The 17,092-nt window shown below is 40.1% G+C and overlaps 1 protein-coding gene across 2 annotated transcripts in view; it reads right to left on the reverse strand.

The window, feature by feature from the left end:
• Bend7 (BEN domain containing 7) overlaps positions 1–17,092 on the reverse strand; it is an 86,023-nt gene that overhangs the window by 30,480 nt on the left and 38,451 nt on the right. For both annotated transcript variants that reach the window (XM_028895094.2, XM_028895091.2), the window contains one exon: positions 9,741–9,966. In XM_028895094.2, the coding sequence (XP_028750927.1) occupies positions 9,741–9,966 (226 nt within the window). The remainder of the gene's footprint in view (positions 1–9,740; positions 9,967–17,092) is intronic.

Here is a 17,092-nt window from a genome sequence, read left to right on the forward strand (position 1 = left end):
TACAGCCATGCTTCCTCCTACAGAGAGGTGTGTTTTAGGGGCAACCCTCACGTCAATGACAGATTTTGGTTCCATTTTAAATGGCTATGGATTTAAAAAGGTTTTCTTATTCAAAGCTTACATACAACTGTAGTTTTTCTGTGGATTTACCATTAGTCTGTAATACTAGAAAGACAACAAATGTTCCATGATCATTTGTATATACACTTTTAGGGCAGAAATACCAGCAAATACCAGTTTTCTGAGTCTCTCATATTTTTGATGCATATATTGTATGACCCAGTCAACACTGGCTTATGGAACTGAACTTAAAATGTTACTGACATCTGTTTTTAGGTCCCAGAAAAAGCTACAAGGAATGCGACTGACCAGTTCAGGACTTACTATACAATTCTGCTGAGAACATCTCAGCTACACAGACAATTCAGCAAGCGGCAAAGAGAAGCGCTGGCTGTGTGGGAAACGCCGGCTGCTGATTGTCTGGGACCCCAGTTCGCCCATGTGGTAGGTACTCTATGCAGGTAAGAGAAGTGTCCTCCAAGACACCGCTCTCACCTGCGGGGAAACTTTTATGATAAATATACAAACTGGCAATGTCAACAAGAGCAATGGTGCCCGTCATGCTATGCAATGCTGCCATGCCTTACTTAGTGGCTCTGTTTATTTGATGGAAACTTCTCTTGGCAGGAGGTTGTCTCTGTGAACCCAACAGTAGTGTTAACATGCAGGCTTGGTGAGAATTCAGCAACTGGGAATTACAATAGAGATTTTGGAAATTAACTGTGGGAGACCAGCCCCCATGCTTATTTACCCCAGGAATCCTTGAGGATTGAGGGATAAGAGACTTGGTTAGAAATAGAGGAGAGAGAAACAGAGAGAAAACACAGGATAGACTTGGGTGGACTTGGATTCATATCCACCGGCCCAGAACTTTATTCCAAAGGTCTATTTATAACAATGCCATGGGGTAGAGCAAAAGACAGGCCCATGGTCCAATCAACCTCTTATGCAGTCCTGCTGGGTACAACCACTAGGAAACCTAGTGGGCTCCAACAATTAACCAAAAATTGTTTCTAGCCATGTATGAAAGGCTGAAGAAAAATCAAGGAAAGCTACCAACTTGTTAAGTTTGTCCACATCTCCTATTGCTCCTTGCACAGGGAACAGGTGGAGCAATAGTTCTAAGGAAGAGGAGAGTGCCCTTTGAGCTTACAAAAGACCAGTTACGGAGCAGGACACACACTGAGACTCACTGGAGCCCCAGTCTCCAGGATCCCAATTCACTAGGGATGAGATGGCACCTCTGTAACTTTAGGAAGGACCACTCAATGAAAACTTTTGTAGGTAAACTATGTCTGAGTTCATTCCATTGGTCTTATGTTTCTGAAATTAAATAATTTACAGTAAACTGGTTGTTGAGGACTCAAGGTCCAATAACTAGAATAAGCGTTAACTAGTTCTGAAGGCAAAAGGTTTTCCTTTCATGTTATTGATAAGCTTTACTAAACAATTCCATAGCTAACTTTGCCCACTCCCTTTGCATTCAAGGTCTATTTTAGAGACACCTTCAGGTCTTCTACTAAGGCTCGCGTCCTTTGTGCTTCTTTCCCTTTAGACAATGGGCATGTGGCATTTATTTTATTTTGGCTCGGAATATGGGTCTATGCTATTGGTTGTTGCTGACATTTCTGTAGCTCTACCAAATGGAATGTTCCCTATGGTCAGGGGCTAGGATTTTACTTATCTTTATGTGGCCTGCTCCTGGCTCACCGCACTGGGTCCTAAAGGCTGTGTTTTAAAGAAATTCTCACACATGCTGATGATGTCCTAAGGTTTATGAAAAGCTGTTTTTCTCATAACTTCTACGGAGTGTGGACAGCAACAGAAACTACTACTCGGCGTGGTGAAGAAGTCGGCAGAACAAGTGCTTCACAAGTCATCGAGGGAGCTGGGTCAAGAGACTGCCAAGGATGGAGAAGGCAATGCTGAGACCAGGAGGACGACCACTGGCATGTGTTTGCTGATTCCTATGTCTGGATCTGGAAATGCTTTTCCTTCTTCTCAGTGAAATGAGAGAAGTAGATATTGTAGAGTTGTTCAGTCTACTCCTGGAGAGTCACTTCAAGTGTGTTAAAATCAGGACCCGTGTATAACACAGGATTAAAAAACAAATCTCTTCAAGCCAGGTAGTGGTACATGCCTTTAATCACAGCACTAGGCAGACAGAGGCATCTAGATCTCTGTAAATCGCAGGCCTGCCTGGTCTACATAGATAGTTCCAGGCCAGTCTGGGCTATACCATGAAACCTTGTCTCAAACAAAACAATGAAAAAGAGAATCCTTAAGTTCAAAGAAGGAAGAAGAAGGATTTGAAATAATGCTATGTTATCATTTACTCCAGAGGAGAAAAAGAATAGTCTTTTTGTTGTTGTTGTTGTTGTTTGTTTTTTGAGACAGGGTTTCTCTGTGTAGCTTTGTGCCTTTCCTGGAACTCACTCTGTAAACCAGGCTGGCCTTGAACTCACAGATCTTCCGCCTGCTTCTGCCTCCCGAGTGCTGGGATTAAAGGTGTGCGCCACCGCCCGGCAGAAAAAGAAAAGTCTCGAACAGCTAGGGACACTAAGTTTCTGGGGTGAGCTGATGTGTGCTGCCATGGTCACTTTCTCAAAATCCAGATTTGAGGACTATCTCTCATCTACTGAATTAATCTCTGAGGGTGGAGCCCCAGGACCTAGATTTTGATCAACACCCTAGATGACGTTGATGTATATGGAAATATAAGAACCACTCTGAAAGGAACTAAAAATTGAGGGCTGCTCATATAGGATTGTTGGGATTCAGTAAGCCCCATTTGTCACCGAGCCTCCATAAAAGGTAGGAAAATATAAACAAAAATTAGGTGAGGGCTGCAGATGAAGCTTCCGGGTGGAATGGTTGCCTAGCATTCGCGATGCCATGAAGCCCTAGGCTTAAACCCCAATAATGACCCACCAAAATAAAAGGCAACAAAACATCTCAATGATCCAGGTAAGAGCCAAGCTTTCTACATGTAATACTGTGGCTGCTATCTAGTTATGTCCTGTTTTAAGCAGATTTGTATATCAAAATACCAGCAGGTAAATTAGTAGTCGATCACTCATCTTTCAAAAGGATTCCTGAAGCAAAGCATTCATTAACTGGCTCTTGTTGCCTAACATTTAACCAAGAATTTAATTTACATACAACTTGAGGAGATAAGCTCTATGCAGTATTTGCTTTCAAGCTTTTGTTAAATTCAGTTCTATGCACCAGACAATGTAAGAAGTGTTTCTTTCACTAGAGAAGGAATCAACCTTCTATTTTCTTCCCTAGCATCATAGGATTAGTTCTCAATATCATCAAGAAAAGGCCTACCCTTGAATCCAGGAAATAAATGGAAACAGAGCTTTTGTCTTACTAGAAATTCACTTTGAATATGCTTTGCATCAATGGTACCTGACTGGTTCTCTTAGACCACTAGCAGAGCCAACTTCCCAGCAAATTTTACAAAGATCCAAAATGCTCAATTTTAAGAGAGAAATATAAGGGTGGGATACTTTATTTTCATACATTTCTCTATGAAGAACACATGCTAGAAAATGACTTTGGAGTCAGAGACGACAATCTGATGTGGAAGTTCAGTAAATTTACTTAAATATCTTATAGCCTCTGTCCTCTGTACAAAGAGAAGTAACATAGATCATCACCACAGGAATATGCAAATTAAAGCTAATGTTTCAGGGAGTTCTGAGAACACAGGAAAGTTGCCATCAAATAATAAGAATAAGCCAGATACAAACTCCATGTCCATATTATTTCAAATCTTTTAAGGTCAAATAATGAATAATAAACTTTTAAAATAGTATGTTTAGCTAGAGAAATATGACAAAGAGTTAAGAGAATTGTATCCCACCTACACTCTAAATAGCTTTTCTTTTAAAAAAAAAATCAATTCACCATAAAATGAATTATTTGCAGTAACTGTGGAAAATAGAGATCCTATCAAATAATAGATATGGACTGCAAGTGTCTAGAGTCATGGGATGAAGTGGGAGCTTTGATGGACATTCCTGTAAGTCACATGACAGAGCTACATTAAAGATACTGGGCATTCAACTTTGAACTGTCTGGAATACCAAATCGATAAGCTGTCCCTCCCATAGTTCTGGGCCCTTGAGGCTCCCTAGACAGACCAGTACTGACCTCTTGGAGAATGGCTGGGTTGTTCAGGGGTGGAGTGAGGGGCACCGACCATCTCTTCCACTTGACATACATAAGTGGTATCAGTTGAATGCAAGGAGATTCAAAACTCCAGCCCAGTTACATAGCAAAAACTTTCTTACCCGTTTACTAAAAAGCCAAATTAAGAATCAGAACTAGGGTTCTAAAAATTGCTTTGTTGTAATTGTTTTTGAAGAGCATCCAGACAGTCAATGTCACATATAGGTAACTCTTAAGTCAAACTGCATGGTCCGCTGATCATATCACAGAAACAACAAATGGCCGGCCAATGACAGTCTTAGTAGAGACAGAGTGCTGTGAGGCCAGGAAATGGAGTACAAACCTCCACTCTAGGTCTTGGGTACAAAACCAATTATGAATCCCATCTAAGCTACTCAGTTTCACCCAGCACTGCCCCTAAGTCTCTAGTTAATGAGATAAGTTGTTTCCTGCTGCTCAAAATATTAAGGTGAAGTTTTTATTTCTTTATTTGTTTTGTTTACCATTCTGGGGATCAAACCCAGGGCTTCACAAATGCTAAACAAGTGTTCTCTGCTCCCAGCCCTCAGGTGAGTTTTTCCTAATTAAGGGTCCTTTCATTAGCAATACCCTAATTCATACTTATACATTAATTTTTAATAGATTATCATTAAGTCCAAGTCCCTATTAACCCATAAAATTATGTGAAAAGTACCATGTCTACAAAGAGGCTTATGTTTTCCTTTTGAGATACTGTCATGGGGAAAATTATCACACAAAAAGTTTTGTTAATTATCCCCTAGTAGCCTTATTTCCCTGGTGCACTTTATTTTTAAATGAACGACGGTCGAAGCTAGTTTATTTAAGAAAATAAATATCACCTTGAATAATCCCTCTCCTAATCTGGACTTCATTTAGGAAGGTTGCATAATACCAACAGTGAAAGCAGAAAGACACACAATAAAAACAAAACTGTAGACCAACTTCACTGACGAACACAGGTGACAGAAATCTCACTAGAATACCTGCAGACTGGAGCTGGACAGAAAGGCCAGCAGTTAAGAGCACGCCTACTCTTACCAGCACCATCTGAAACTCCAGTTCCAAGGGAACTGATGCCCTCTCCTGAGTTTCATAAGCACTACACACATGTGATGCATATATACAGACATAGGCAAAACACTCGTAAACATACAATAAAATAAATAAATCTAACTTTAAAAAACACTTGTGTGGTAGTTCCAATGTAATTGGCCCCCATAAGCTCAGGGAGTGGCACTATTAGGAGGTGTGGCTTTGCTGGAGTAGCTATGGCCTTGCTGGAGGAAGTGTGTCACTGTGGGGATGGGCTTTGAGGTCTCATATATGCTCAAGACATGCTCAGTGTCTCAATTCACCTCCTTTTGCCTGAGGGATCAAAATGTAGGACTCTCAGCTCTTTCTCTAGAACCATGTCTGCCTGTGTGCTGCCATGTCCAGTCATGATGATAATGAATTAAACCTCTGAAACTGTCCCCATTAAATGTTTTCCTTTATAAGAGTTGCTATGGTCATGGTGTTTCTTCACAGCAACAGAAACCCTAAGATAAATTGCAAACTGAATCTAAGAACACATAAAAAAGATCATCCATCATGATTAAGTTGGCTTCATCCCAGAGATGCAAGGGTGGCTCAGCATATGTATACCAATACATGTAATCCCCACAACATCTCTGTTCCTACTTACAGGCATTTTACAGAATGCTATCATTTCACAACTGGTGTTTTAACCAATCTAATCACTTTGGCTACTTCACTGATATTTTTACATGTAAGAGTCTATAAAATTAACCACTTATCTCTCCCTAGTTTGTACAACTTTTCAAAATAATATACAGTTGGTTCACTATCTCATAAGGGATAGAGTCAGGAAGAATGCATACTAAATGTACATGAAATTCTTTCTCAAATATGAGGCAGACAATGACAGCAGCAATCCAAAGAGCCTCGAGGTTGGTATGTAGGAAGAAATCATTTTACTACTTCTCCAGATAACTCAGATTCAAAAGACTTGAGTTTGGAGAATGTTTCTCTCTACCGATAGTAAGAAAAACTAGAAATAGCTATTATTATATAGGACTTTCAATACCACCTACTTTCAAATCATTTATAATATGTATAATAAGACCATATAGAGAGAAACATCACAAAGAAAGATATATGGGTGGAGGCTTAAGAGATTTATATTAAAATTTACAATCCATTTTGCTTTCTACTTTATAATTTTCACAGACAATTTATTAGATAACTTGATTAGACATTTACAAGTATATTTTGATGTCTCCAATTCCAAACTGGTTATGAGAAGATAGAATACTTAGCACTAAACCTATTAGGTTAATGAAATAAGGCATAAGTCAAGATGAAAAACAAAAACCTGTGTCTACTCACTCACTCAATGAGTATTTACAGTGTGTAGAGGAAGGAAATGTTCCCCTATATCCCATTAAAATTCAACGACTGAGGCTATAAAATCAACTGATAACAGGCAGGTAGGTTGAGAGGTCGAGTATACACAGAACGAAGAGTGAATACCCCACCCATGGGGCCTAGAAGCTTCTACCCATTCTTCTTAGGGGAGAGAAAATTATTTGGGGGCAAGTTCAATAGACTTAAAGAAAAGTGCTAGCTTGTGACTGGGTGTGAGGTCCCTCTCTAGTCCTCTTCTATGACCTGACATAAAATTATGAAGGAGTTACATGGACATGATGACGATGGACTCCTCGTGGGGGTGCCTGTCTTAAGGCACCTTCCCACAAAGCTCTTGCTGGCGGGTGCTGCCTGCCAAGTGCCTCTAGCTGAAGCCACCCGAGGATCAACACATTTGGCGGTGGTATACTCTGACTTCCTGCTAGTGACCCAGGTAATACGAACAAAGCTTGTTTTCAAGGTGCTTGTAAGAAATCAGGAAGGATAAACAAATGAAATGTCTTACAAAGCCCGCAGATGCCACCTTCAGAGTTGAATAAAGACTATAGGAGGCCACAGGGTAATCTCTGAAGAGGGAAGCCTGTCAGTTTTCGGACTTACAATTTCTGTCAGCATGAATTATTTTTTTAATTAGAGAAAGAAATAAAATTGGTCTACAATTAGATATGTGTTTTGTCACAGCAACAGAATAAAACCAGAACAGAGTTTTAATAAAAGTAGTATATGGGAATTTTGAGTTATTTGATTAAAATAATTTGCTTTTTTTGTAGTAGGAGTAGGGGATCCTGTTGCTGTATTTATTGATAGCTAAATGTAGAGCTTGGAAAAAATTAAGGCATACCTTCTTTTTTTATTATTATTAAGAAAGTTTCTATTCACTTTACATATCAACCACAGATTTCCCCCCTCTTTCCTCTCCCCACCCTCCAGTCTTCCCCCCAAACCCACCCCACATCCCCACATTTCCCAAGTCAAGGTCTCCCATGGGGAGTCAGCAGAGCCTGGCACACTCAGCTGAAGCAGGTCCAAGCCCCTCCCCCTGCACCAAGGTTGTGCCAGGTGTCACACCATAGGCACTGGGCTCCAAAAAGCCTCCTCATGTACCAGGGTCGGATCCTGATCCCCCTGCCTGGGACCCCCCAAACAGTTCAAGCTAAACAACTGTCTCCGGTGTCCAGAGGAAGGCATACCTTCTTTAAGGATTTGTAGTGTATTTTAAACTCTTGTCTGATGTCTAGTCTATTACTTGGTAACAGAGTTTTAAAGTCTTGTCTGATGTATCAGTCTACTTGTAATGATGTATTTCATTACCATCTATTATTAATCTAGCTCTCCTAATGTCACTAAGATGAAATGTGGTCATTTATAGTTCCCCAATTTCAAAGTGCCTCTATAATGTTAATATGCTGTCCTGGAAAAAAAAAAAAAAGAAAATCAAACCAATTCCCATGTGTATTTCAGAAATGCATCAGCAGCCTTGACCCTCATGTTTGCGAGGCCCAGTCTGTGGAGATGGAAACAGCCCCTTCTCCACTTCAGTGAGTCCTAGTTATATCATTGACTGGTTTTCAAATTCCATAATCTTGTTTTTAGTGTCACTGCAGGCTGAATCATTCTTTTCATAAATGGCAGGGACTGTGGCGCTTTTATTTAATAGAACTCAACTGTCATCCTAAGTGAAAAAAATTTTGATGGACTATGAGAAATTCCTGTTAATGAAGGCTATGTTCTAGCCATGAACACAGGGTGTCCAGTACTTGCTAGCTCCATTTAGAAATTGGATTATTTTGTAAAGTTAATTGTGAATTTCTAAGTATCCTTTAAGCATTATTGAATTCATTTACTCATTCTGCAGGATAATGGCCAACAGAGGAGGTGGGGCAGCTCTGAGTCAGTCTCCCTGACAATCATGACAAAGTAGAATGGAGCCAGCGAAGAACATTCAGATATTTGAGTTTAAGTGAAGCCCCAATTTAAGGTTTCATTTTCATGGTAGTGTTTACTGAGACTTGGAGTATATTTTTTTAATAATAACATTTACATCTTTCTCTTCCTAAAGTTATAGTCATCAGAGTCCTGAATACAGATACTGAACAGTGAAGAACTAGGTGTAAGATATGGAAGTGGCCAGAGATGAAGACATACGTATCCATATACTTCCCTGCTGTGGGATGTCCTGTAAGCTGTAAATATATGTTGCTATGATTGATTGATAAATAAGACGCTAACTGGCCAGTAGCCACGTAGGAAGTATAGGCGGGACTAGCAGAGAGAATTAGGGGAACAGGAAGGCTGAGGCAGAGAGATGCTGCCAGCCACGGCCATAAAAAGTGAGATATGAGGTACCAGTAAGCCATGAGCCACGTGGCAACTTAAAGACTAATAGATATGAGTTAATTTGAGATACAGAAACTAGATAACAAGAAGCCTGAGCCATTAGGCCAAACAGTTTAAATAATATAAGTGTCTGTGTGTTTATTTTGTAAGTGGGCTTGGCAGGAGCGGGAGAGAAACTCTTCAGCTACACTTCCCAGAGCACGGTGGAACACAGACACACATTCAAAGGAGGTAAAGGAAGAACGTAGGAAACAAAAGGAACTAAGTTGGTTAGGAATGTGTGGGAGGGACAGTTAAGTGGCTTCATGCATACATATTTAAAATATTTTCAGATGTAATATCTTGATAACACAGTTTCTGAACTTTTCAAGAAATGTACTCCTTTATTTACACTTAAAAATTTAAGATTAAAATTTGCCAAAATCATATTTTAATGAAGTTCCTTGAAATTACTAGAAAAAATACTTTGACTTCCCAAGTCTTTTTGGTTCTGCAGCAGATAAAATTGGCTCTGAGTTCAACAATTTCTATTATCTTGAGTAGTATTCTAGTAGTATCTGGGGTGGGGACTTACAGACAAGAGTCATACCCAAGGGTAAGTTGCTAACAACAAATTAAATTAACCTCTAGTTAGCTCAGCATCATTTTACCTATACCTTAATGGAATGGAGGCAAAACTTACCAATAACCCATAAAATAAAATGGCGTGGACCCACCTTTGATTGCACCCACGATGTTCTGGTCTAGTCCTTTTCGGTTGTCATTGAGTCCTCTTTTCCTCTTCCCATTGGGTAAGGAGTTAGCCAGAGTCTTGTCATCAAAAAACGCACACACCAGTTTTCTAAACAGAAGGCTTCCTGAGCGAGTGTAGTTTGACAATATAGAGTCCAGCTGAGACTTAGGCATAAACACATCGAAGCCTTCAGCAAGTTGCACTTCTGGCTACCAAAAGAACAGAAATGTTTCATTAAAAGCAAGATTGTGAAACATGTTACTTTGGGCATAAGTGCAGCAAAAATACCAGTGGCCAATGAAATGTCCAAATCTGGTAAATTACACAGTCTCGGTTATATGTGCTAGAATTTACAATTTATAAAATCAATGACCACTTATAATGTGCAAAATGGGATGCTGTAATTCCAATAGAAGTCTTATCCAAGTACACTGAAAACACGCTTCTATTCATGCAAACATTTCAGAGAAGGCTGGATAATTACACAGTAATACAGTTCTATAGCTAAGGAGACGTGAATCACCTATACCCCAGACCCTCATTGTGTAAACGAAGAAACCAAGGAGAGTGTTCCAAAAATGACTTCAAAATAATTCAAATGCCAAACAATTTCTTTCACTTAAGGTTACAAATACAGGACTATGCCCACAGGTCCCCTGCTCCTTCTATTAGCTATAAATTTCATTTTACCACAATGTATCACTTTACAGAAAGTGATAATGCAAAATAAAAACGGCAGCTGGTCCCAGTTTCAATCTATGCCCCACACTAACTTGTGGGAGCAATGTCCCAGCACACCCCGGAACACCACTGCAGGGCTTCCTTGCTTGTCAGGAACTTCCTAAAGTCCTTTAGAGAACATTCTGGATATCTGCAACCTGCCTTTTCACCTTGCACTTCTGCTCAGGGCACTTCCTTCCAGAGCTTTTAACTCCTTCCTGCCCAGAGACGTAGCCATGCACTGTTATTGTTTGTTCTTTAACATAAGCACATTGGTATTTATTATGTTATGCTTTGTATCTCTGGTGTCTACATAGTAGGCACTTAGTAAACTTAAAATTTCATTAGCCATAATCTAAAAAAAAATTTAAAAATTAAAAATAAAATTTTAATATTTATATTAATAATAATGCTTATGTTGTTTCAATGTTTATATTATTTATGTTATTTCAATATGAAAACTGCATTTGGTAGATTTAATCAGAATGAAAGGAATGCCCTACTTACACAAGCTGTACATATAATCACAGCTCACCCCTCGATGTTATATTGGCAACTCTGTAAAGCAGTCCCCTTGGATGAGAGGGTTTGGGATCAGTTTCTCTCCTGGTCAATGGAAGTTACTCTTTTTGCTGTCCTACTTTGCTCAAATGCTCAGCACACGTAAAGTCAAGAATGTTCAGAAGACAGCCCACATCATTCCGATAGCGAAGGAAGGTGCTTGGGCCTTGCCCCTTGAAAAAGGAACTTTGGACTGGATTAGCCGGAAAGTGATCTCATTCTTCTGCTCCACTCTGCCATTTAATGTTTGGCTTCTGAACTCCTGGCAAACATCACTGAGAACAGAGCTGTCAGACTGTCCCTGGCTTCCGCATCTTGCTGCTTGCTGGTCAAAAGTACAGAAGGAGCCTGACAGGAGCCAAAGGCTGACCACCTAATTCCTGCGACGGAACGGGCCCACACCGAGCATCGGGAAACACTTGTCAAGTCATCCAACATGGAATCGTAAGAATGGAGAGAATTCTATCATAAGGCTGACATGGGGATTTATTCAAAATGGAAATTTTATTTTGCATATCCTATGAACTTTAATTCTAAATAAGCTTGTCTCGGAGTTTTCAAAGGAATTCCAGGATCATGTAGACTCCATGGGACTCCCACGAGTGTAGTCTGCAGTTATCTGACCACCGTGGGTGGCGCAGGAGCTCTTAAGTTGCAAGAAAGGAGAGGGAAAGGCCTGCGACTTATTTAATGCACCTCTGGGCTGGATTCTGATGACACTCACCTGGTGCTTAAAGCTCAGTCACCTGACTTCTGAGGTTTCCAGAATTCCCCCTGGAGGACTTGGACCCTAGCTCAGAAACGCTGACCTGAATAAAAGGCCAGGCAGCACAGCCGCTCCCTTCCCTTCTTAATGCCTGCGTGTACTTTCTACGGAATGTGTTTACGGCACCTTTTCACTGCATTGATTTAGTTGGATGTACAGCTCGTAAGTTCACTGGGCCAAGAATCTAGTTGGCACCCAACAGATGGGTACCAGAATAAACAAAATGCTCCATAGGAACTCAGCACAACGACTAGGCCAGAGTTTCCTTTCCCTCTATGGAGGGAGTGGCCTGCAAGTCTCACGCTGTGACAAGGCACACACCAGGGTCTTAGAACGCTCACGTGCCGGCTCCAAAAGGAGGAGACTTGGAGAAACTGACCACCTGACTCAGTACCTACTTACTAAGTACCTTCTGTGGGGAGGGATTCAAGGCTGGCTCTGCAGCAGAGACTCACACAAACCACCACACACACTGTACGGTAAGGAGAACACTAGCTGAGAGGTTCTGAGCAAGGGCTCTAAGTGCTACCATCAGGCAGGCTTGGGTCCTGGAGCTGGGGGCAGAGGGGATACCAGAGGCCGAGGAAGGAGTGGGACAGCACCCTAATGAGGTCTTGAAGATAAGCTTTAGGAGACCGCAGTCTAGTTAGTGTTTGCGGCACCTTCTATGACGCCTAAACTAGACATCTGGAGGTTTCTGTGGAGCCAAGCCTTCTCATGACACTGTAATCCTATGGTGTGTGACTGCAGAGGCCATCAGGGGCCAAAGCTGTCACTGCTTTCTGTTCTGTCTCCCGCTGCCAGGCTAACACTGTTGTTTTGAGCTATCTTTCCAGTTCCGGGAACATGAACTCACCCACTTGCAAGTACCTTACGGAGGAGTAAGTAGTCTGATTAGCCTGATGAGGGCAAAGGTGGCTGAGCCAGCTTCTCCCTGCCCGACCCTGCCTCCTATTCAGACTTCTTAGCAGGTAACAACAGAGCACTAACTCCTGTTTAAAGGTGCCACAAATCACCATTTCCTTTAAAGAAAAAAGAAGAGGGGAAGGGCTGGCTTTATGCTGTGAAACATGATACTAATGATCTTGTTTTCACTATGAAACCTTGCTGTAGACAATTGCTAACCGGTCTTATTAGTAAAACAGGAGCCAGATATTGGGGTAAAAAGCTGAGCAATCAGAAAAGCAGAAAGAAGCCAGCCACGTTCTTACCACTTGGAGACCCTCCACCAAAGAGACCCACTTCCTGTATACCTACGCCTATGTGTCTTCCTGTTCTGCAATCTCATTTCCTCTTTCAGGCATGTGCTACCAGTGCCTGACTTCTATGTTTACTATAGTGGATGGCTCTGTCCTCTGATCCTCAGATAAACTTTATTGGGGTACATAGATAAAATATCATCACATTTCCCCTTTTTTGTCTAAATAAAAGTTATAACTAATGTAAGAGAAACTATGTAAGTACAATAACTATATATAATATATATAAGCAATAAATACATCAACAATGTCTAGTCCATTTGCATTTGACAAATTCAGTGAAAATATTCCATTATCTATCCTATTTTTGTGAATCCAAAGGATTGTTCTAATTTACCTTCTATCCTAATTTGTATTACCAAAACTATTTTTGATGTCTTTCAAACTTATACACTTTACACCTCTTAGTGAGTTTCTTTTCTGAATTTCTTAACAAAGAAAACTATAACTATTTAATCTTCAAGTCCCCCAGAGACCCAAGAAGGAAATAATATTACCTAGTAAAACAGGAAGTGCAAACAAGTGACTTCCAAAAAATGTGAGTTATGACAGAAACAGCCAGCTGCCTAGACAATCACCTGAGGTTTGGTCAGGCAATGGTAGCACACACCTTTAATCCTGTCACTGGAAGGCAGAGATCTGTCTGCATCTCTGTGAGTTCAAGGCCACACTAGGAACAGAGCCAGGCATGGTGGTATATACCTTTAATCCCAGCACTAACCATAAAGGTCTGGAGGTCTGTACAGACAGACAGGAAGTTACAGAGCTGGGCAGGAAGAGAAAGTGATGTAGCTGGGTGGAAAGAGGAAATGAGATTGCAGAACAAAAAGACACATAGGCATAGGTATACAGGAAGTGGGTCTCTTTGGTGAAGGATCTCCAAGTGGTAAGAATGTGGCTGGCTTCTTTCTCTGATCTTCAGGTGAACTTTATTGGGGTACACAGATAAAATATCACCATACCTTGCTTGCCTTTTGTACTACTTTATAAGCATAGTCATAGTACATTATTACCATATAAGAAACCACAACTCTGCACATATATTTGAAAACAGGTTAAAACGTTCTCTAGTTGTAGAATCATTATCTTTTTGTTTATTGGCTTCAGTTTAAATGAATCTTTTTACTGAAAATAGTTACAAAAACAAACACTTCTAAATAAGCATCATTAAAAAAAACCCTCTAGACTTTCCTTGATAGATGTATTATTTGATGCTCAAGCCAAGACAGAGAGCTAATATACTAATTTACAGAGTCTAATGTTATGGAAATAAGATGATGATTAAATGATGACATCCAAATTAGGGGCACAATTTACAATGTTTATAGTAATTATTTTTAGGGTTCACTACAAATTTCCACTATGCAGTGTCTTACTTTAGGTACCTCAGCCAATGAGTTCACTATATCAGTACTGGAAATTCCTTATCCAGTGCGATTTCATCTTACACTGGTGATGTTCTGGAAGCCAAAACTGCTCCATCCTAATGGTTCTTGAAAATGTCCCTGGACCAAGGACAGCTACATTGACTGTATTGTTTCTTTGCATTTCTGGTGCAGTATTCCTTCAGCTTAGATGTAGTTGGGGTTAAGATCCAATTTAGGGATAGATTTTCCAACCAGGTAACTGGAAAGCCACTTCCCCAACCCTGACACCCACAAGTCCCTATGAGCATATCAGAAGATACTTAAAGAGATCATATAAATGAATCACTCAGAGAACATATCTGATACAGGCTATTTTATATAAAATATTAATAGCACTACAAAATTACAGTAAGACATCTAACAACTTTCATATTATAATTAAGAGGAAAAAGGAGCACATAGATGCTTATGTTTGCCATTAGCCCCAGGTTTTTAACTGTAAATTAATAAATGATACACAATGATTTTCAAGTTCTATGTTGTACAAGCCCCACATTTATAGGCACGTGCACAAGGCTGTGTGAATAAGGTGATGTGAGATGGGGACCGGGGAGTCAGGCCCGCTGGCAAGCCTGAATGGCTTAGGACAGACCTTTAAAGAAAACTACGAAGGTGAATTCTGCTGAGTACAATGGATTTATATAGTGAGCCTTTGTCCTATTTATGTAGCAGTGTATTTGATATATTCCTAGGAAAATGAGTTTTAGCTTATGAAAGAAAAAAATTTAAAACAAATAAAACCCATAACATTTGTTTTTGTTTTGCTCGTAAGTGTTAACACTGTATCCAACAAATCAAGTCTGCTTGGGGTAGACTCACTATTACCATTTTTTTTTTTTTTTTTTTTTTTTTTTTTTGGTTTTCCGAGACAGGGTTTCTTTGTGTAGCTTTGCGCCTTTCCTGGAGCTCACTTGGTAGCCCAGGCTGGCCTCGAACTCACAGAGATCCGCCTGGCTCTGCCTCCCGAGTGCTGGGATTAAAGGTGTGCGCCACCACCGCCCGGCTTCTATTACCATTTTTTAAATGCTACCTCAAAGCACTTGGCCAATGAACATCTGAGACAGGGGTCAGGTCTGCTCAGGCTGGCTAGAGTCTGTCTGCTGTTGTTAAGCAGTCGAGCCCAGGTGTGGCCTAAGGCTGTGGCTGAGCAGAGAATTCCCAGTGGTAATGGAACAGAAGTCACTGGCTGTACTCCACCAAGACCAATATTGTAAGACAGATATTAAAAAGTACTTAGCCACATTTCTATGAAAAAGCAAGTGTAATAACACAGCATAAAAAGAAACCATTAACGTTCTAATTCTTTTAAGTTTCTTTGCTAGAATTCTGGTAGAATTAAGGATTTTAGAAGAGATGATACAATTTGGTATCTTCATGCATTTGCATAATGAGTTTCTAGCCTTTCAGAAATGTGGCTAGCCTTTTCCTTCTCAGGCAGTAAATTCACGATGCTGAACATTAAGTCCTGATTTATGTTAAAGATGACTGAACTAAATGGACAACGTGAAGGTTTTAACACCACAACTGTAGCTTCTTCTCCCCCAACTCCACTGAAATTGCTCCTCTGAGAAGATGGCCACGTTGAGACCCCTGTCTTTGACCTTCCAGGTAGAGAAGTCCCAGTCTCCCCAGTTTTCAGGAGGCATTCTGATTGCCTGTACTGCGACTATAGCCTAAGGTACTGCTTGTGAATTTCTCCCTGTGCACTTTAAAGAGCAAAGACTATTATGTTCTCTTTAGAGCATCCGGGAAAATAGTGGGATAACTGACATTTATTTGTTACTTACTATATTCTAGACCTAGGGCAGTTGTTTTCAACCTTCATAATGCGTGACACTTTAATACAGTTCCTTATGTTGTGGTGACCCCCAATTATAAAATTATTTCATTGAGACTTCATAACTGTAATTTTGACAATGTTATGAAACAACGTAAATACCTGATATGAAGGATATCTGATATGTGATTCTTGTGAAAGGGTTGTTCGACAGCTAGGTTGAGAACCTGCCCTAGAGTAACACAGAACACATCAATTTTCTATTTTTTCTCATTCTATGAACTGGCTACCATCATTAGTCCAAAGTTTCACATGAGAAGGCCCAGGGAGGTTGAGCAACTTGTTAAAGACCATCCAACCAACGTGACGAGGCAAGCACTTGAACCCAAGCAGCCTGCCATAGAATCCTATGCTCTCACACACATGCCTTCATGTCAATGAGTAAATGGAATAATGATTTCCGCGATTTACCTTAATTGATCCTAGCAGAATATTATATCTATTGAGATAAGATGGTATCAAGAAAGCACCCTGAATTAAGAAGCTATTTTTGTTGAAGGCACCAATGCATTTAAAATTATTTAAGAAGCATACAAAATCAGAATTAACAAAATTATCTTAAACTGATGAATATTCATCATTTGTCTTCTGTTAACTTAGAATTTTTGCCATCTAGAATTACTGGAGAATATTTATAATAACTCCATCAAATAAAAACATTTTCTATGATTAAAAATTATGAAATAGTTTTTAAGAGCTTCTCTGAGTGGTTCAATAAAGCAAAGCAAACAAAACAAAACAGAAGTCAGCCATCAACCAAACCAA

Source organism: Peromyscus leucopus, chromosome 5, assembly GCF_004664715.2.
Source record: "Peromyscus leucopus breed LL Stock chromosome 5, UCI_PerLeu_2.1, whole genome shotgun sequence".
NCBI classification, from domain to species: Eukaryota; Metazoa; Chordata; class Mammalia; order Rodentia; family Cricetidae; genus Peromyscus; species Peromyscus leucopus.